Genomic DNA, 21,173 nt, shown 5'->3' on the forward strand with positions numbered 1-21,173 from the left:
GAAAACTGGGTGTGACATAAACAAACTAGGTGAGTGATTGATAGGTTTTTCTTTTGCACTTTTCATGTAGATACATTGGGAACAAGCAAGTAGATACAGCTAGAACCTGGAGGCTTGCAAGACATTTGAAATGTGTGATATCAAGCCACAGACAAAGTTGGGTATCTGAGAACCTAAATGACCTTCATCCCTGTATTCCTAGATATCTTACAACTAATCGAGCATCCCTTATGCCTTTTTAATTATTAGACGATCTCATAGCATACATATATTAAAGTTTTTATTCCTTAGTAAGAATTTTAAAATCACAAAATAGCGTGGCAATATTTATTTTCGGTAATAGAATTTATGGAGTGTTGAAAATACTAGAATATAAAGATGATTTCTAGTTTATCTTCACATACTAAACTTTTCTAAACCAAATGGTTTCTTGCAGACAGTATTTATTTTTTTTAATAATTTAAGACAGCATAAGCTTGTACCAAGCATAAGCATTGTAACAAAAGTGCAACTTTTCAGCAAGTCCTCCCCCAAAGATATTTTAACTCAAAATATCATTAGCACTTATTTTCTCCCTACAAAAATAGCATGTCAGACATCATTAATTGGATGTATTAACAACTATGTACATAAGAGCCACCTTGTAGGCTAAGAGTTTAACGTTGTTTAAACACAGCGTTTGAGGCAAACAGTAGCAACAGCAGCAGCAAATGCACCAAACGGACTGAACGACCCAGATATTTTCTTCACTCATAGTCAGACTGTTGTGTCTCACCCCTTACATAACATTCAAGTGAGATTTCTCACAGTGCTACCTTGGCAACACACTAAAAATATCTAGACAAGGTCTTGGTTTAAGCCTTATTAAAAAAGCTTTCTTTGTGATTATCTAGTATCTGGTTTGGTCTCCAGAAAATACATAGACTTGGGAGATAGGAAGGCCTCACAGGGCTCCATTCCACATGTTTACCGCATTTCCAAAGGAAACTGTCCATTCCTTCCTCCTCCACTTTTGTGAATTAACAGAATATAGGATAAATCAGTTTGGACTTTTTAAAGTTCAGTGCACATTCTGTTTTTTTTTTAACAGGAAGATGATACAAACTTAGAAACATGATGGATTAAATAATGACAGGGTAAGAACAGAGGCACTCAATTTCACATATATATCTACATATATGAAATTAAGATGAGTTAATAGATTCATGGTCAATTTCTCAATAAAGTGCTAGCAAATGTACTGAGAATGACTCTGGCCTTCCTCATCCACCTCTTTCCCTGACTTAGTTCCGACCATGGCCCAACTCCGCATCTCTTTTAAACGAGTGCAAGTACTAAGTAAGAGACACCACTCAAACTACTTCAGAATGGGTTGCAACGCGAGCGCCTGCACTCTCACCTCTTCCTCTTTGACAAATGCACGCCTTTAAAAAAGCTAAACATTATAAAATACTGGAGTAAGTCGAATTCGAAAAGGTCCTCCTTGTGCCGGTGGAAAGCCTCCTAAAGCAGGCAGGACAGCTCTGAGACGCAGGCAGAGACCAGCTACCTGGGGTTCCATGTTACCTTCTCCTACCCTGGTTCAGAGAGCAGACCGTTCTCACTTCCTCGAGAATTCGGTTCTGTATTTTAAAAGAGAATGGAACGTGGCCTAAAAGAAGGCCAAACTTATTATGGGGAGTTCTTCAAAGAAAGAAAAGAATCGGTATCTAGGAGGTTCTTTGATAGCTGGTGGAGTAAAAAGGGATGTAGGTGTGTGAAGGATAGTGGGCGGTGAGGGGTGAGCAAAACAGGAACTCCACATGTACACAAGACACCTGTGTTGTTGTGTTGGTTTTTTTTTTTTTTTTTTAAAGCCTGTCGTGCATCTCTTACACTTCCTCCCTTAAAAACGTTAAGGGTGTTTTAACTTATTAATATTATTATTCCGCGTGAACCCTGGTCCCCTCTCAAGTGGAGCACGGATTCAGAGGGTTTCCTTTGCTGGCTGCGAGGGATCTTCCTGAGCAGAGCTCTCCGGGTTCCCGGGCTCGCGAGCGCCGGCGAAGGGCAGGTGGGTGCGGCCGTGCGGGTGCGCGGGGTGCAGAGCCCCAGGGGGCGCCACCTCGTGTGGCAGGAGGGTCGCGGCTGCGGCGGCAGCTGCCGCCTTCTCGGGAGGGGGCGACAACACGGAGGACAGGCAGGGGAAGGCGGCGGCCGCAGCCGCGGCCGCGGCGGCGGCGGCGGCGGCGGCCGGAGCAGGGATGCCGGAGTACAGCAATGGAAACGGGGCAGCGGCCGCCGCCGGGTACAGGTACTTCTCCAGGCCGCTCTTGTCCAGGAAGGGCTGCACGTAGGCGGCGGCCGCCGAAGGCGAGAGGAAGTAGAAGGGCAGGCAGAAAGGGGCCGCGGCGGCCGCGGGCTGCGCGAAGGGCGCGCCCCCGCCTCCGCCGAACGCCACCAGCGAGCTGAGCAGGGCGGCGTCGGGTCTCAGCAGCGCGGCCGCAGCGGCCGGGTCGGGCCCCAGGAGCGCGGCCGCCGCCGCCGCCGCGCCGCCCCCCGGGCCGCCGCCGCCGCCGCCGCGGGTATCCAGCCTCATCCTCTTGGGCGCTGGCGAGTCCTCCCCGGGGGGCTCCTGCTTGATGGTGACGCGGCTCGCCCCCGCGCCTTTGCCCTTCTCGCGGTCCGGCCGGGCCTCGGCCTCGCCACCGTAGCCGCTATCGGTGTCCGTGTCGTTCTCGGCGGCGGCGAGCTCGGCGCTGGGCTGAGTCCGCTGGATGACCGGCACGCAGTGGGCGAGGGGCTCCAGCTTCTGCCCCGCGCGCTCCAGGCAGGGGGCGGCCCCGGAGCCGGCGGGGGCGGCGGCCGTGGGCGCGCCGGTGCCTTTGCTCAGAGGAACCTGTTGAGTCAACAGCTGCGGGGTGGGCAAGAACTGGGTGGCCACGGCGTGCAAGTGGTTGATCAGCTGGACACACCGCGGCTCCCTGGGCGTCCAGCTCTCAAACCGGGCGAGGTATTGCAAGACTTCTTTGGCGCATGTTTGAAATCCCGAGTGGAACGCATCCAAGTCGGACTGAATGGGCGATTTCAGAGATCGTTCCCCTAGGATGAGGAAGGGGTGGGGGACGGGGGAAGGGAACAGAGGAATGAAGGCAAGAAGAAAAATACCGACGTTGAAACATCTGCTTATCACGTGGGCCCTGCACTGACTAAAGTGATCTCGGTTTTTCCTCTGTATTCGAATGATATTATCCACCGGTTGCCGAGGGGTGGGAGGAGTAGGGGGTGGCGGGGGTGGGGAAGCAGGGGGGGCGCTCTAGTCCCAGCTGAGAAACTAAAGTGGAGAGGGCGCAACCACCACTTTAAATAAAAATCTGATTCCTCCGAATTCTGCTGGAAGCCTCTAGGATGCGTCGGGAAGTGGGCACTTTCTAATGAAGGGAAAGTGTAAGCAATTTAACAAATGAAAGTGAGCCCTGGGAAGGAGGTGGAGGTGGGGGAAGAATCTTAACACTGCTCCTCTGTGGGTTGCCCTGCTTCATCGGGGGTGGGTTGGCCTCCCTGAACTGACTTACCATTCTGTAAAGCAATTATCTTCTGATGTTGCTGCTCCGTTAAGGCTGTCAAAGCTTTTAAGTGTTTCAAAGTTAATTCCAGGACTACAGCTTTCTCCAGATGCCCCAGAGTCTGCAATGATGCAAAAAAGAAGGGAGCACTTGGTTACTTAAAAACATACATTTGGCTTGACTGGCTCTCCATTTGGCACAGCAACTTAAGCAAATACTTGAAAGAAGTACTATTCCTTTACTTCTTGAGTTTTCCACCATACAGGTTATAAATGATTTCTTGCCTTCAGTTGTGAACACCTACTCTTGAGTTTGCAGGAAACTCTACACTGTAGCACAAGTTGTAAGGCATGTGATATTTACATTTATTCTTATATCTCTTGGGAGTGGTACCAGGCTATTAATACGACCCCGGAGAACAGCAAAGAATAAAAATGTGCATCTTACTGTCAACTTTAGATGTTCAGGCAGTAAGTCTTTCAGCTGAGCAATGCATTCATTAATTCGGTCTCTTCTTTTCTTTTCTATTAATCTGTGCGGTAATTTGTAGGTATCCTACAAATATGAGAGTCATGGAAGAGAAAAAACGATAAGCTAAATATTCACTTACTGGATATAACAATACTGCCCCCCCCCCAATACTATGTGAGAAACTATGCCCAAGACACCTCTTTCCTCTGGGCTGTTCTGAAATGCAATTTAAATTCAGGTATGATGTTTAATCTCCCCCTGAGAGTATCCAGCAAACCACTTAAAATTCACAGTTGGGGAAGCTCAAAGGCTGGAATATATTTGCGGGCAGAGATTCCCTGTGAAATCAATGGCCCTAATTAACTGCCCAGGCAGGTTATGGGGAACATCGGAAACTACACTTACCTTGCTATCGTCTCGCTTCATGCTCCTTTTGGGCTTACACATATACAAAGAGGGATAATCCAGTCTGCAAAACAGAAATCAGCATCAGGCACCCATTCGGGGAGGGGCTCTGCCCTCGCCCGCTCCATACCACTTTCTGGAGGAAAAAAAAAAATTCAAACTGAAGCCTAGACAGATATTCGCAAGGGTGCGTGCACCTTACCCTATAAAATCTCTATGTTCCAGTAACTGTCTCTCTTGCAAATGAGGAATTCCTTCGTCCATGTTCAACCGCTGTCCGTTTCCTCTGTTTCGATTTTTGGGGTTTATAATCTGTGGGACGGTAGCTTTGGGAGATCTTGGGGGATCTGTAGATCTCCAGTCTCTCTCTTTCTCTCTCTCCCTCTTCAGTGCAGTGTTGAAAGTGTGAAGCAGTTGGTCCCCCCCCTCCCGCCGCGCTTGCTCTCTCGCACACACACGCACACACACGCACGCACACTCGCGCCGGCCCCACTGCGCTGGTAGTTTGCTCTCACTCCGGGCAGTGTTTGGCCACAGGGCACGCGCGTCGCCGGCCAGACCAGCACCCAGCTCACGTGCGGAACGTACCATCCGCGGTCCAGCCCGGAGGGGGGCGGGGGAGGAGGGGCCGGGCCGGGAGGGGGCGCAGGGAGCAGGCTGCGAGGGGAGGCGAACGGCGGGAGGGGGCGGGGACACCTGATCAGGGCCACCGGAAAGGAAAAACAACTTCAGCCAAGCTATTCATCTTCCCGAGGGCGGTGCAGTCAGCTGGGGAGTGGGAGGGGGCGCCGGGGGTGCGGGGCCGCCTGGGCTTCCTCGCCTCGGAAGTGCGACTCCCTCCACCCGTCCGTCATGACGGTTCAGGAACGTGAACGTGGCTTTTTGCCTTTCCACCGACTGTGCTGTTGGTTTGGACCAGAGAAAGGAAAGAGAAAGAGAATTCGCGGTGGGTCAACTTCAGTCCCAGAGGACAATTTGGAAACTTGTTTGCTCACCGCTGGGCGGCCTGGGTAGGGGGGAACCCCTTATAGCCCTGATTGGAGGTTGTCCCGAAAAGGGGCAATTTGAAATCCGCTCCCTGAAAGATTTAAGATAAATGCAACTGTAGCCACTAGGACAGAATGTCGCAACCCGAGTGTCTTTCGGCCACACGGTGTCCCTGGGCCACCCAAACTTCCCGCAGCTGCCGGAATTGCGGTGCCACTAGTCACAGCCGCAGATGACGACGTTCGGGGCCTCAGGCGCTCCCGGAGGGACGCGGCGGGGAGGGAGGGGAGAGGATGGTGTGGCAAGAGAGGGGCGACGGCGGAGAAGCAATGCAGCAGTATCGTTCGCGGGCTCAACTCTGCCGCCCCTCCGCGTCTCGGGTGGCGCTGCGTGCTTTCCCCGCCCCCTCCCCCCGCGTGTGATAAGCGTCTCCGGGAGTGTGCAGAGCCCACGTTTACTACCGCTGGCACCTCCAAAGCCTCCCTCCTTAATCCTGTCTCCAACGGGTACCAGCACAGGGCCAGCAACGTGATCCGACCTGCCGCGGCTGCCACATCACTGCGCGGGGAACCCGTGCGCGCGCGCGCTCGCCCTGCAGCCGCGGCGCTCGGCGCGGGGAAAGCACAGGCCAGCGGAGCAGGGCTATCTTTCCCCAGAGCCATCCCGGGAGCATGACTCACTGCTAGTGAGAGTTACCCGGAGGTGCCCGCATTTGCGCAGCGGAGGGCCAGGGACCTTGGAGACCAAGCGTGGGGAAGCACCTTCTGCGGGACCCCCAGGTCTCTGGCGCCGCTGCCGCCACTTGCGTCTGCCAGGGCCAGGATGGAGAGAAGATATGTTTATCTGTCTGTATACAAGTAGATCGATTTCAAACCCAACGTCTTTCCTTCCTGCATTCTCCCGGGTGATCCCCGAAACATTCGTTATTGCCAGTGGCACGTGAACCAAGGGGCGAAGTACGCTGAAATGCACGCGCACCCGGGCGCAGCAGGGACCGGGGCCGTCGCTACGTGTCCCCCGGCCCGGCCCGCCGAGCGCGGGTTCCGGGGACGGGTCTGGGTCGCGGGAAGCGGCGGCCGGGAGGAGGTCACGTGTCTGCGGGAGTCGAGTCTCCTCCCCGCCTCCGGGAACCGCCGGGGCTGCGGCCGCGTTGCTGCAGTCTCCCGGGTCCTGGGCGGAGACGCGCCGCGTCTGGCTTCGTGACTCCGGCGGCGGCGGCGGCCCAGGCTCACCCCGGCGTGAGCAGACGCTCGCGGCCCGTCCGCTCCGTTTGCCCAGAGGGCCCTCTAAGGTCTCTCGACTTTCTCCAAGAGGGAGGCGTATTTTGCACCAAACAGGCAATTTAATCATGATAATACTTTAAAAGTATTTGTTAAATACTGATCACATTTTTTATACCTAGAGCCAGCCTCTCGTTTCCAAGTGATTGCGTGATTAATTTCCTTTGGTGGGAAAGACAAATAGGTTTAAAAGCGGCATACCCTTGCGGCACTGTATCGTTTAGACAAAATAACAACCCCCTCCCCCACCCCCCCAAAAAAGAAGGGGGGGCGGGGAATGTTTCAAAGTGAATAATTTTAAAAAATGAAATACCAGCACCCCTTATAGGTTTCTGGCGGTTTGGAGAAGGAAGAGGGTGTAAATATTTGCTCTAGAGCTAATTTTTCACTTGAAAAGGATGGTTGGAGTATTTAGGGAAAACGTAGTGAAGACTGCGTCTTGGCCTTGAGGGTAGAGCGGACCAGACGCAAGGCAGACAGCTTACCAGGACAAACCTTAGGGAGCTAGTCCGGGGCAGAATCTAAGGCAATAGAAAGAATTGGGAAGGAAGTCTGGCCGATCAGAGGTGTGTTAATTTTGGATGTAAACTTCCCCTAATTCAAAAACAGAGAGGCCTTGCTGCAAATGAAGCCTTCCTGTCACCACTTTCGTCTCCCTCTCTTCCCTGTCTCTTCTGTTCCAACATTTCTGTTTTCTCTTTCACTTCTTTCCTTTTCTGATAGCTCAGGCTCTAAGTGGAGTCTTTTCTCATGTTTGGTCTCTTTTGTTACTCTCATTCCTCCATTTCTTCCTTTTTCATGCCCACCTTTTTACTCTTGTTTCCTGTTTACTTCTCCCCTACCCCACCCCTTGTATTTTTCTCTTCCCTACCTTTCCCCTCATTAAATGTCTGCTTTACTCTTTCCCTGTAGCTTTTGCTGTCTTATTTCCTTTTTGTCTTTAAATTTCTCACCTCACTCTTCTTGCTTTTTCACTCCCCTTAAACTTAAATCCTACTCCATTTCTTTCACAGACTTTTGCCCACTGGAACATCAGGCATCACTTAATGCCTCTGAATGTCACTTTGCTGCAAGGAGGGTGTAACAATAGCTACAAATATATAGCACTTAACAGTTAGAGTACTGGGCACCATTGTAAAGGGCTTTTAATGTAGTAACTCATGTAAGGTAGATACTATTATTGTCTCCACTTCTCAGATGAGAAAATAGACACATAGGGAGATAAAATATGCTCATGGCCCAGAGCTAGGATTTAAGCAGAGACATTGGGCTCCAATGTCTGCATTCTTCACTATTACCCCTGGATGTGAACAGTGAGGACAAGATCTAAATGTTAACTAGCAGTTTCAGGGAAATTTCTTAATTTACATTGAGGGAGTGTGCACATTTGTTATTGTTGTGTGTGTGTGTAGAAGAGAAATGGGAAAGGGAGAGACATTAGTATTGGAGCCCATGGTAGAGAAAGTAAAAGTTATGAAAAAAAAAAGGAAGGGTGGCAGTCTTTAATCAGTAAGCGATTTCATTGGCATCCAGCCTCAAATGTATTGATTTAAACCCAAATATCTTAATTAATTGTCATAATTTGTTATAATTTCATACAGATGGACAGAGGAAAGTACAGCTAACTGTGACCAGCTGTTTACTTCCGCTGAGCAAACTAAGCTGAACTCTAATGTGATATCTCAGGTTAGTGATAGGGAAGTTCACCTGTGGTAAGTTTAGAAAAGGAAAAAACTCCCCTAACAAAGGAACAGAAGACTAGAATGCCCTCTTTGGGTATGTTTAAAAATAGGTTGAGTCTTATCTTTTTAGGAAAGTTTAATACTGTCCTGCTGAAAGCCAAGAAGCTACAAGATGAGCTCAAAGCCCCTTTGAGCCTATAATTAAAGAGTTTTGTGCTGCTTTACTTTCAATTAAAGATACCCATCTTTCTCCTTTTAATGGTGGAGGGAGGGGGTGCTGCTGCTATTGCTTTTTTTTGGTTAAGTAGGGAAATCACTTAAAATCATTTGGGACTCTAATTAAAGAGAACACTTACTGCAGGTCCCACCCCTCTCCTGTCACCCTGGCCTAATTATTCTAAGCCCAACATTCATTATAGTCACCTTGTGACTTTGGAAGGTCTTATGGTGTTTGCAAAGTCTTGAATTTCCAACAGAAAGTGAACTCTCCAGAGAGGATTAGAGTTTCCATGGAGAAGAGGTGTCCTATCTTTTTAGGATTCTACAAGGTTTGCCATTCTCCTGGAGCCGTGACTGCAGTGTTTGGGACAAACCACCCCTGCATCTCTAATGGCCTTTAAGGCTCCAGATCTGCCCAGGGGTGCGGAGCCTCCTGCCTGTCCTGCCGTAGAGGTGCCCCATCAGGTGTGCAGAGGCCTTTCTTAATCACCTCTGTTTTGGTAGTGGACAAGAATTTGGTCATTCTATATCATTTTACATAAAAAAAACCTTCATGAATCAGTTTAAGAAAATCGAAAAAGCATAGGGTTGATGCTAAAATCAAAGTGGAGGCCACAGGGGCCATGGACTAGAGGGAGATCATAGATCAGGGATGTATGAAGCCCCTGGGAACTCCTCCTCTGGGCATGCACACTGCTCTCAGGGGAGGAAGGTTAGTGTTGTCAGGTACATCACAGGAAGACACACCACCTCATAGGAGCATCTAAGGAGGGAAAACCCCACTGCTATTCACCAGAAGCCAAATATGACTTCACATCATTGATAATGCTCTTTGCTGAAGGCACCAGGTTTAAAATCCCAGAATAGAAGGCTGGGGTTTCTAGTTGCATCTTCAGCGAATTAGCACAAGTGTTTCTATTTAATTCGTAAAAGAACTTCAGTCTTTCTGTAGGCTACCAATTAATGTGTCTTTGTGGTTATAAACATACACATGAATCACATTTTATATATGCAGCACCACTCAAGAAGTTTATATACTTACTAGACTTTGCCTAGCACCATGGAGCAGGTAATATTAAATATAGGAAATGAATTTTATTACTACTGAAATTATCTGCAGAATTATTGAAATTGTTGAAATAATTACATGAAATTATTTTGTGCTTCTCACAAACACTCATGCATGTGGGCCTGAATTTAATATATGCTCAATGTTCCTGGAGTTCTTACATGCAAAAGACAACTAGAGGAGAGCCAAGCCTAAGACCACTGAGGGGGGATCCCCTGGCTCTTCTCTCCTTAAGTATCTGCCTGGTTCCTCTCATGCCCAGGGGCTTCTCATACTAATAGAGACCAGAAAAGTAGAGTGAGAAGCAGATGACATATCCATAAGAATTTTCACAAAGTGATCACTGCTCGTTTCTGGGTTCTCAGGCCATCTGGATAGTGCAAGTAAGAGAAGCTGCATGAAGAGGGGACTTTTTAACTCCTGTGTTTCTTTTGTCATTGGTGAAAATCCTTAGAAATTCTTCAAGAGATATATGTTTATGCTATTGTGTAAAACACAATAGGAATAAGATATACTAAATAGCCACTTATTTCACCTGCCCATTAAGGGCGTGGTTCTTGACTCAGTCTTCAGAGGGTGTCCACCCAATGCAGAGAGCTATCTATAATAGAATCTGGCACTTTCATAAAGGCAACAAAAGACTAGATTTAACCTACACTTAGAATTATTGGTATACATTTTATTCAATAGTTAAAGCAAGAGTTCATATATAATTATGAAAAAAATCATATGTTTCTGATATTATAGGTCTCATGCACAAGGAAACTAATGGCAACCTAAGCTAGGTGTGAGTATCAGTTAAGAACTGCATTTAAGCCAAAATAATAGCAGTTTAAACAAATGAGGAACTTCTTTCCCAATCCCTTAAAAGAAGTGTAGGGAAAGGAGTCCAGGGGTAACGTGAAGTAGTAATAGTGTCGTCACTGTCCCAGACTTATGTTCCATTCTACACCATCTTCAGGATTGCCTCATTGTCATAAGGTGGATGCTGGAGCTCCTGCAGGGAAGGATAAAAGGGTGTTTACTAGCCGAGTCTCCTTTAAAGAGCTTTTCTTATAAGCTCCACCCATTGATTTCTGCTTTGTGCAATCCTATCCCTAGGGACTAGAAATACAGTTTTCTATTTAAGGCTCCCTTCAAAATGTAGGGAGTTTTTTTAGTAAAGAGGGAGTAGAGAAGATATTCAGTTGACACTAGCCATCTCTGTGGTGGTAACAACAAAAGGAAATGGCTTGTTCGGGTCCTTTTCATTTTTTCATCAGTGGGCCTTTTTTCCCTCCACCATGCCTTATGTGTTGGTCTTTCCATATGCAATTGCACATACTTAACTAATTCCTTAAGCACATGGTCTCTAACATCTGTATTTGTAAATTCTATTAATTGCAGAACTCTGCTTTTCTAGGGAGGGAATTTAAAGTGTTTGCTTTACTTCCTTTAGAATGCAAATCGCAGCTGCAGTGTTTTCTGGAAAACAATTGTCTTCCTTTTAATGTAGTTGCATCTGTCCTCTTGCTCTGCCTTCTGCCCCGGGCATTTGAATTGAAGAGACTGAGAGCGACTGAACAAAAACTTCCAGCAGAAATTTACCTTCTGATAGTTCCCACCTGAAGGGAGCTAGGACTTTGCTTTTCCATCTACTTGGAGCCAAGTTGATATAGGATACTTTATATCAGGAGATTAGGAGAAGAGCTTTGTGACTGCATTGAGATTTGGAGCAGATGAGGGAGGAGAGAAGATGAGGTGAATGTAATAAGATGCGAGCAAGCAGGGCTAATCTCTGAGACTGGAATCGGGAGGTGAATTCTGGAAGAGAATGCAGCTTTGGAACATTTTAGTGGACAGGTATTAAGGCAGGTGTCTTACAAACATTATTTAGATCTCTCCGTTTTTTGAATGAGGCACCACTAACTCCACTTTATAACTGGACAAACTCAGATATAGAGACTTTAGGTAACTTGCAAAGCCAGATAGCAGGGAACCTGGGTCCTGAGGTGTGCTCCTGGTGTTGGCACTGGCAGGAGTCTAGTGCTGTTACAGAAACCCTCCCCCTTCAGCCCTCAGGGGAATCCCCAGTCAAGACTTTCCCCTTCTTTGGTAAAGCAGATACTCCAGGCTTTGGGAGCCATCCCCAAAGGCTGTTTCGAGGAGTTATTGAGAAATGAAGAAGATGGTGAGAGGGGCCATTCTTGATCCCATTCTAATTGTGGAGTGGTATTCCTGATATGGGTGTTCCTAAGTGGGAATTTTGAGTGTTTCCTCACAGATGGACACATGGATAAACATTGTGGTTAGCCCACTGGATGAAGCTGCCCAGCATCTTGAAATCTGCCATTCTATCTTCATCTGCTAAACTGATATTTATTGTGCACTGTGAGGAGCATTAGGGATTCAGTAAGGAACCTTGTCTCAACAGCCTTACAATTTAAAGGATCATAATTTCTCAAAGAGGAGCTGTCACTAAGGAAGCTGAGTAGTTATCCTAAAGCCTTCTCATGTTCCAAAGTCTATACTCAGACACCTCCTTTTCAAGGCATTTGAGATACCCTTACAGCTATGCTTCTCTAGAAGGCACTTTAGAAGTCATTCCAGAAGGTGTAGTCAGTGACCTTTGTCTATGGTTAAGCCTTGTCCTCTTGTAAACAGAATATCCCTCAATGGGAAGATGGACAAGGAAAATACTATCTGCCCCGCTCCCACAAGCTGCCGAGACCATCATTACCCTTCCCTGATGTACCTTGACTTCTTGATATTGGTGGGAATGCCCCCTTCAACACCCACCCTCTCCAAGCATCTACAACTTTACTTTATATGCTCTTCATCTGCTCTGTCTCTGATTCCGCTATCTCCTGTGACCTGATCTTCTCATAGCTTAGTGTTTGAGCTTTCTCTCTTTGATATTTGAATCTCAACTTTGCCCTGTGGCTTATGAATTGGTTTGCCTCCTTGGTGTTCCGAATCCTTTGTAGTCTCCAGTACGAAGCTCCTGCACATCCTTGTCACTCAGCCCTCACCCTGGCCCAGCTGCTTGGCTGTTGCCCCTTCTTTTAGGGGGAGATTTGGACAGATCTTGGCTTAACTGACTTCCTCTTCTCCGCAACAAGTTGGAGCAGTTTTGAAAAAGATGATAAGCCATTACAACGGCCCTTAGCATCCAGGGTGTAGATTTTCCCATCCTGTAAAAGGACACGTCTTCCTCACCACCAGTCTGTTGACTTCCTCACTTCTTTGGCTTCAGTCTGGAAAGGATCCTGGGTAGGGCTGCCACTTGGGGCAGCCTGGTGTCCATACCCCTTTGGCTGCATGGACTGGATGGCAAATTTAACAAGATTGCTTGAACGTAAAGCCACAAACTTGGTGGTGATTTTTGACCCCTTGTTCTCGCCTATTTCCCTTATCCAATTAATAACAATGCCCTACAAATGCCACTCCTTAAATCCATATTAAATCCATCCTAATTTTTTTTTTTATCTTCACTGCCTATACCCGAGATCAAGCCCTCATAATTTCTTACTCCCAATACTGCAAAAACTTCTTAACTGACTTTAACAGTTGAGGTTGAGTGAGGAAAACAAAAACTCTACATATCTCAAGTAGGAAGGATTTAACCTAGGAGATTGGAAGCACACATAATTTTGGGAAAGCCTGAATGCCTTTGGGCTCAGCAGTCTGCCTTGCTGAGAGGCTGACTTGCAGGGGCTTGCCTGGAAGCGAATATGAACCTCCTCTCTGCTGACGTGGCTGGAGAAACATAGTGTATCTCTTCGACTTTCCTCCTCTTGCACAAGGGTTTCTCATCAGTATCATCTAAACTGAGACCCTGTGGGCACGGGAGAGTGTAAAACATCATTCCCAAACCACCTGTCATGAGAGCCTGGGGAGAAGGCAGTGGATCTGGGGTAGAGTTGACAGCAGACAGCTCACGCCCATATCCACCATGTAGGACTGCCTTCTGCCTCCACCACACCTAATTCAGTTCTACACGATGACCAGAGCAATCTTTCTGTTCATGTCAGTCCCTTGATCAAAGCCTTTTGTTTCCCATTTCCATCAGGTTAAAATAAAAATAAGAAATTCTTCAGTGGCCTGAGAAACACTGTCTATGACTTGGCCTCTGCCAGCGTCCTCCTTGCATCTCTCTTTTCTCTGTCTCTCTTTCTAGCATGCCAGCTTCCCTTTAATCTTTCTTTTTTAAATGTACCCTGACCTTTCAGGTCCTTCACTAATATTGTCCCAACTTCCCTACAGATTGAAATGCCTTTCCCCCACATCCCAAACTCCCTTCAACTCTTGTCCTCCTAGTCATCTTTCAGGGGTCATGTGAATTGAAGCCTTGTTCCAGGAAAAGTCATAACCCAGCCACCTAGCATTTGAAGGGGCCTCATAGGTGCAGGAGGTAGGAAATGTAGCATTGGCCCCTACCCTCCCATCCTCCTCCTGGCACCTCTCCGTATGATCTGGCTCTGATGAGCAGAAGCACTGGGCACTTCTGCATGTTTCTTTCTTGGCTTCACCAGGTATATAAAGATCAGAATTGTAAATGCTTCTAAGATAGCAGGAATCCCAGGAGCCCAGCAGGGTCTCTACTGGAGGCGTAGGCAGTTCTGTTGGGACCTAGGGTCTGGGCCTCTGGAATGGCCGTTGGTTACCGTGCCAGGGTGGACGTGTTCTGTGCCCAGAAGGCAGTCAACTCTGCCAGCATGCTTCCTACCAGTCTTGGCGAGTTGGTGTTCTCACTCAGAATTGTACTTCCTTTTGCAGTGTGCATAGGCAAGGCAGAGCCTTCAGGGGCTAAAACTAGCCCAGCTGAATTCCACAGGTCCTCTAGAGACTGTGGGCTGGTGATGTGACATCCAGGGCCTGGCTCTCTGAGGCCAGCAGTGGGGTGGGGGTGCAGCATTTGGCATGGCAGGCTGTGTTTACAGGTCTGCTGGGCAGAGTGGATCACAGGAGGGGGTCATGGGGCAGTGCCAGCGAGCTCGGTTACCAGGAGTGCAGCGAGAAACAAGCACTGTGCCAGGGTGTAGGAGTCAATCCTCAGACTGCGGAACAAAGTGGGAGGGTTGGGAGCCAGTGAAGCCAGCCCATCAGAATGCCACACTGGTAGGCACAGAGGAGACAGGGGGCGAGGCAACAGTGCACACGAAAGAGAGCTGGAGTGAGATGCCAGAGGCAGGAACCAGGTTGGCATGAGATGCTGCTAATACGGGGCATTTTCCAGCGGGGAGAACCACTTCCACCCTCACCCCCAAACCAACTTTGCATTTACTCCTGGCACTCACATTTGCAGAAACACAGAGGTACTATTTCCTAATATATTCAGACAGACAGCATTGATTTTCCTGATCATGAGGTTGCAAAATAAAGGCTACACATATCAAACCCAGGTCCTTGGTGATCCGGTCCATACAATTCTGAGCCTATTGTGATTTTAAATAGTAATGCTAATGACTTTTCTGGAGCCTGTGGTTTTTTTTTTTTTTTTTAATGTTTTAGAAATTCTGCCTGAGATATAGGTAATGAAATAGACACATCGCATATTTCTCTCCTGTTTCATATTATTTCACATTCCTGTTTATGGTGACAGAACATTGTGGGCTCTGGCTTTAAGACCAAGAGACTTGCATTAAAGTGTTGTTTTCCCCTGTCCAGCTGACCTTGGGAAAATTATTCATGTGTCAGTTTTCTCAAATGAAACATGGAGGTATTGGTGCCTACCTCTACCTGGTTTTTGTGCAGGTTGGTGACAATGCACGGAGAACCCCTGCAGCCTACTGGGTGAGCAGTTGTTCAGTTGCTCAGTCGTGTCCGATTCTTTGAGACCCCATGGACTGCAGCACACCAGGCTTCCCTGTCCTTCACTATCTCCCAGAGTTTGCTCAAACTCATGCCCATTGAGTTGGTGATGCCATCCAACCATCTCATCCTCCATCATTTCCTTCTCATCCTGCCTTCAATCTTTCCCAGCATCAGGGTCTTTTCCAGTGAGTTGGCTGTTCGAATCAGGTGACCAAAGAGGTGAGCAGTAAATGACAGCTATTATTGTCCTCCTTTAGCTTCCAGGTTAAAATTATGGGTATCAGAGAGTATGGTTTGAAAATAATTGATAGGTTAAGTAACATATTTTAAGTTCAAGAGGTAAACCTATTGCTTTCAGTTATTCTTTCCTTTACTAATAGGTGAATGACAAGTACAATAGAAGGCCAGACCTGTCTCTGGGATTTTCCACTAATGAGGTGTAATTCTATTTCATGTCCTGGTTGAAAATGGGCACCACTCACCACAACTATATGATTTTGAATCATACTCTTCATCAGAAAGCTCTTCTGAGAGGTCACAGAGCTCCACATTTTTGCATGAGTGTGGGGAGACACTCTCAGCCCATGCTTTGTCTTAATTAAAGTCTTCTTCAGGTCTTCAATGAATGACATGACTGAATTCAGTTTCAAGGTTTTTATTTCTTTATTTTGGCTGCTCTGGGTCTTTGTTGCTGCACCCGGGCTTTCTCTAGTTGCGGCGAGCTGGGGCTACTCTCTAGTTGCGGTGCTCAGGCTTCTTGTTATGGTGGCTTGCTTGTTGCGGAGCACTGGCTCTAGGCACACAGGCTCAGTAGTTGTGGTACAAGGGCTTGGTTACCCCGGGGCATGTGGGATTTTCCTGGACCAGGGACCAAACTGCAAAGTAGATTCTTAACCACTGGACCACCAGGGAAGCCCCTCAGTTTCAAGTTCTGTTACCTGGCCGTAGAATATACATGCATTTATTTCTGCTTTATGCCATCTACCCTAATAATAATAGCAAGCACGTTTGTAGCAGTTATTTGGTATCATGCTCTGTTTCAGTGTTTTACAAATGTTAATTTATTTAACTGCTAAATGGTCCTTTGAGATGGAAACTGTGATAAAGCCATTCAGAAAAGAGGGAAACTGAGGCACAAGAAGCACTAATTTGCTCACGTCACACAGCTCATAAGTGGCAGAGCCAGGGTTCCATAGTCAGTGCCCACAATCCCGTTTTATTGCCTCTCTGCATAATGGCCTCTCCAATATCCAGAGGAAAATGAAACATTTCTATTCACTATCCGTGACTTTTGTTTAGAGAAGAGAGGTTCATGGTGCCAGAAGAACTTGGGCTTTGGAACCTGAAACCGAGCACAAAGTTAAACTTTGCCCTGTTTGTCTGAAGGCAAGGTATTGAGCTTCTGCAAACCCCAGCATCCTCACTATTTATATAGTGAAGATATTATATACCTCTTGTGAGGGTGACAGATGCTTTGTGTGATACATAGAAGGATGCATGCCCAAGAAAGATGTCCCAACGTTGTTTACTAAATATCTAAATATGTTCAAATGCCCAATTATTGGTGGTTTCCTTCCTCCTGAATATGAACTTCTTGACTTCTTTTTAACTTCTCAGCTTAGAAAAATAGGGAAAAACTTGATCACTCAGTTAATAATGAAGCACGTCTATGTGGAAAGCATTTTCTTCATCAGTGCTGTTCAGCAGAACTTTCTGTGATGATGGAAAGGTTCTGTAATCTGTGCTGCCCAGAATGGTGGCCACTAGCCTTGAGTGGTTATTGAGCTTTTGAAATGTGATTAGTTTAACTAAGACACTGATTTTCAAATTTTACTTAATTTTAATGAATTAAAATTTGAGTTTAAATAGCCACATGCGCTTAGTGGATAATTGTATTGCTCAATGAAAGTGTAGATGGTTTGCTGCTGCTGCTGCTGCCAAGACGCTTCAGTCGTGTCCAACTCTGTGCGACCCCATAGACGGCAGCCCACTAGGCTCCTCTGTTCCTGGGATTCTCCAGGCAAGAACACTGGAGTGGGGTTGCCATTTCCTTCTCCAATGCATGAAAGTGAAAAGTGAAAGTGAAGTCGCTCAGTCCTGTCTGACTCTTAGCGACCCCATGGACTGGAGCCTACCAGGCTCCTCCGTCCATGGGATTTTCCAGGCAAGAGTACTGGAGTGGGGTGCCATTGCCTTCTCCGTAGATGGTTTAATCAGGTCCAAATGGCTCACAAGCAGATAATTCTTTCAAAAAAGTCAAGTCAGTTTCTCAGTCTGTTCTTTTTCTAAGGTATCTAAGACTTCTATGTGGGAAAGAAAAAATATCAGTTATCAAGCATAAATTCAGGCAAATAAAGAGAAGCTATAGCCCTCAACCTCTGGGTTTTATGATATTTGACAGATCCATTTTAATTTTACTGGAATCCAAATGACATAGCTCATCAATATTTTGATCATGAATTTGCTGTGAATATTTTAGTTGCTTCCCATAAATAGATAGTAATGTAATAATTTTAATACTGCATGTAATACCATATGCCTATTGGATTTGTATGTAAGAAGTAGGATGCTGGTAAACCATTAACTAGTTCTCTGGGGAAAATATGTGCATGTATGTTTGTGTGTGTGTATATAGTTCAGTATACTTTTTACTGTTTTAAAGGATATGTAGCAAAGTACACATTTACACATAACAATAAAATTACAGTATTTTCCAAACTCCCATGTAGTCAGTTGATTCTCACTGAATGCTTTTATTGGTTTTTTGCCAAACTCTTTATCCCTTGCCAACCTATTGTTGCAATTAATTTACAAGTGTAATTCCTACATGAATGTTGGTTTATTTTTTTATTTGTTATGAGTTGCTATGTTAATGTTCTGTAATATTACATTCATAACTAAAGGTGAAAGTGAAGCAATGAAGACATCTGTTAGAACCTCACTCACTCATCAAAGATATGAACAACTTCTTTACTAAACCAGATAATTTCCACATTCTAGAAAAATATTTCCTGAATTTTTTGTGCTATTCACAATATGATGACTATAGACATGACACATTTAATCTGCATGACTAACATTTTCTCTATCACTTTCTTGAGTCTAAGAGTTGACAAAGAAGTAAACCAAGCCCTAATCTGCTGCTGCTGCTGCTGCTGCTAAGTTGCTTCAGTCATGTCCGACTCTCTGCGACCCCATTGATGGAAGCCCACCAGGCTCCCCCGTCCCTGGGATTCTCCAGGCAAGAACACTGGAGTGGGTTGCCATTTCCTTCTCCAATGCATGAAAGTGAAAAGCGAAAGGGAAGTCACTCAGTCGTGTCCGACTCTTAGCGACCCCATGGACTACAGCCTACCAGGCTCCTCCATCCATGGGAGTTTCCAGGCAAGAGTACTGGAGTGGGGTGCCATTGCCTTCTTCGCCCTAATCTGCAGCGCTTGCCAATTTCCACGGCATACACACTCCCACCACCACCAATTTTAAGCTACTGATGCAACATCACTGAACACGGATTTGGGAAGCTACAACAGACATAATTAATCTCAAGAGCACAGAGAATAGAGAAATGTAGTAAAACAATTAGGAAGTGATGAGTTTTGAGTATTTATTACTTTTGTTGTTAATATGATTTATTTAGTTTCTGTTTATATAATTTAATTTCTAATAATGTCTAGCCCAGAATTAGTCTTGTATTCATCAGCATTTTATTGAGGGGCTGCTCTTTGCCAAGACTAAATGCTAGGGCTATAAATATGAACACAGCCTGCCCAAAACACATGCTTGCCCTCTCTCTACCTACTTTTTCTCCCTTGATGATCTCATCTAAGCTTATGGCTTTAATATCGTCTTTATGTTGATGACTTCCAAATTTATGTTTCCACCTTCATTCTCATGGCAAGCTCCAGACTCATAAATCCAGCTGCCTAATTGATGACTCCCCTTGGATATCTTAAACTATTTGTCTTAAACTTGATTGTTTCAGTCTGATACATTTTAATGTCCACCTGCCCCAAAGATGCTCTTCTGTTTTTCACAATTCTCAGTCAATGACATTACGGTACACCAGTTGATTGAACCCCAAATTTAAGACATATTTGGGGTTCAATCAACTGGTGTACCGTAATGTCATTGCTCTCTGTATCCAGTCCAATAGCAAGTTCTGTTCTAAAATATTTCCTGAATGTGGACAATTATCACCATCTTCAGTGCTATCAGCCTGGTCTCATCTTTTGGGACTAGGAAGAGACTCATTTGAACCTCACTCCCACTCCCACCTCATCCCACTCCTCTAGGTTGTCACAGAGTACCAGCTTGAGCTCCCTGTGTTAAATAGCAACTTTCCATTAGATGTCTATTTTACATATGGTAATGTATATGTTTCAGGGCTATTCTCTCAATTTGTCCCACTCTCTCCTTTCTCGAGTGCATCCATGTTTGTTCTCTATGTCTGCATTTGCATTTTATCTTCTTTATAGCCTTAATCAGGGTGAGAAATTGTCTTAATAATATGTTTATTGTCTTTGTAACCCCTTACCAGACACATCATTAAAATAGAAACTTCATGAAATCAGAAATCTAATGTACCACGTTCACCCAGTAAGCACTCAGTGAGTATTTGTTGAAAAAAATGAATGAAAACAGGCATTTTGCCCCAGGATGCACACAGTAGATGGACAAGAAGATAAATGAAGCAGCATAGTAAGTGCTATGAAAGGGGTTCATGGAACAGTGTAATGACTGCTATGAAAGGGGTTCATATGGGGTATTCTAGGCATCTATAGGAAAAGTACCTTGGCAGTCTTTCCAGAGGAATGACTACTGGGAAGAATCTTGACACAAAAACAGGAAAGTAAAGCCAGGTTAAAGAGAAAAAGCAGATGGATTTTCAGGCAGAGGAGGTTGGTGGGGCAAGGGCACAGTGGTGTGAATTAGAAAGGTATTAAGGGCATTGCAGGTGGTTTGGCTACCTGGGAGCCTAAAGTGAAAAGTAAGAAAATGCCTCATTGCAGATAACTTTGTATGATCTACAGAGAGATTTTAAATTTGTCCAGGTGGCAGTTAGGGGTCCTTGAAGGGTTATAATTTGTGTCACTTTTGCATTGTAAAAAATTTATTTTGATGATATTCTGGAAAATAGATTGAAGGGGAGGGATGCTGAAGTAGGATATTAGTTGGGTGGATATGGCAATTGTCAAGATAAAAGACCCTAGGGAAGTAGCAATGAAGATAGAGAATGATAGGGAGAAGTAGTTTAGAAGTATATTTTATGGGATTGAAGACCAATTTGTTGCATTAAATAAGGGAGAAGAAGGAATAGGAATGACTATCAGGTCTTTAGTTTGGGTGACTGGGCAGAGAGTGATATCACCAACAAGAATAGAGAATACAGGAGGAGAATGTGAGACAGATTTCACTATGACATGTTTGAGGTGCCAGGAAGTTGGAGGAAACACCTGAGACACCCTTGGATAATTGGATCTGAAGCTTGTGGGAAGGATAGGATGTGAGGTTTACATTTGAGAGTCAATGGCATACATGATGTGAGTGTCTGAGAGAATTCCACAGACATAGAGACTAGAAGAGAAGTGGGTCAAGGGTGGAACGCTGTCAAATAGCAATTTTTATGCCTTGGAAGGAAGAAGATTAATCCAAGAATGGGACCAAGGTGGAATAGTCAGAGAGGAAGGAAAAGAATCAGGAATAAACTCTCTTGCCCAGA

General features: G+C 45.8%; 2 protein-coding genes across 2 annotated transcripts; both read right to left on the reverse strand.

Moving 5' to 3' along the window:
- Positions 1–258: 258 nt before the first annotated feature.
- Positions 259–5,043, reverse strand: BHLHE41 (basic helix-loop-helix family member e41). The gene is made up of 5 exons (XM_025283410.3): positions 4,624–5,043; positions 4,422–4,485; positions 3,993–4,100; positions 3,555–3,666; positions 259–3,081 (listed from the first exon to the last, which is right to left on the reverse strand). The coding sequence occupies exons 1-5, from the start codon at positions 5,010–5,012 to the stop codon at positions 1,967–1,969; spliced, it is 1,788 nt and encodes a 595-aa protein (XP_025139195.2). The 5' UTR covers positions 5,013–5,043; the 3' UTR covers positions 259–1,966.
- A 119-nt stretch (positions 5,044–5,162) lies between these two features.
- LOC102400413 lies at positions 5,163–6,758 on the reverse strand. The gene is made up of 2 exons (XM_044941963.1): positions 6,089–6,758; positions 5,163–5,323 (listed from the first exon to the last, which is right to left on the reverse strand). Exons 1-2 carry the CDS (start codon positions 6,756–6,758, stop codon positions 5,163–5,165), a joined length of 831 nt encoding a protein of 276 aa, XP_044797898.1.
- Positions 6,759–21,173: the final 14,415 nt, after the last annotated feature.

This window comes from Bubalus bubalis, chromosome 4, assembly GCF_019923935.1.
Source record: "Bubalus bubalis isolate 160015118507 breed Murrah chromosome 4, NDDB_SH_1, whole genome shotgun sequence".
Lineage (NCBI taxonomy): Eukaryota > Metazoa > Chordata > Mammalia > Artiodactyla > Bovidae > Bubalus > Bubalus bubalis.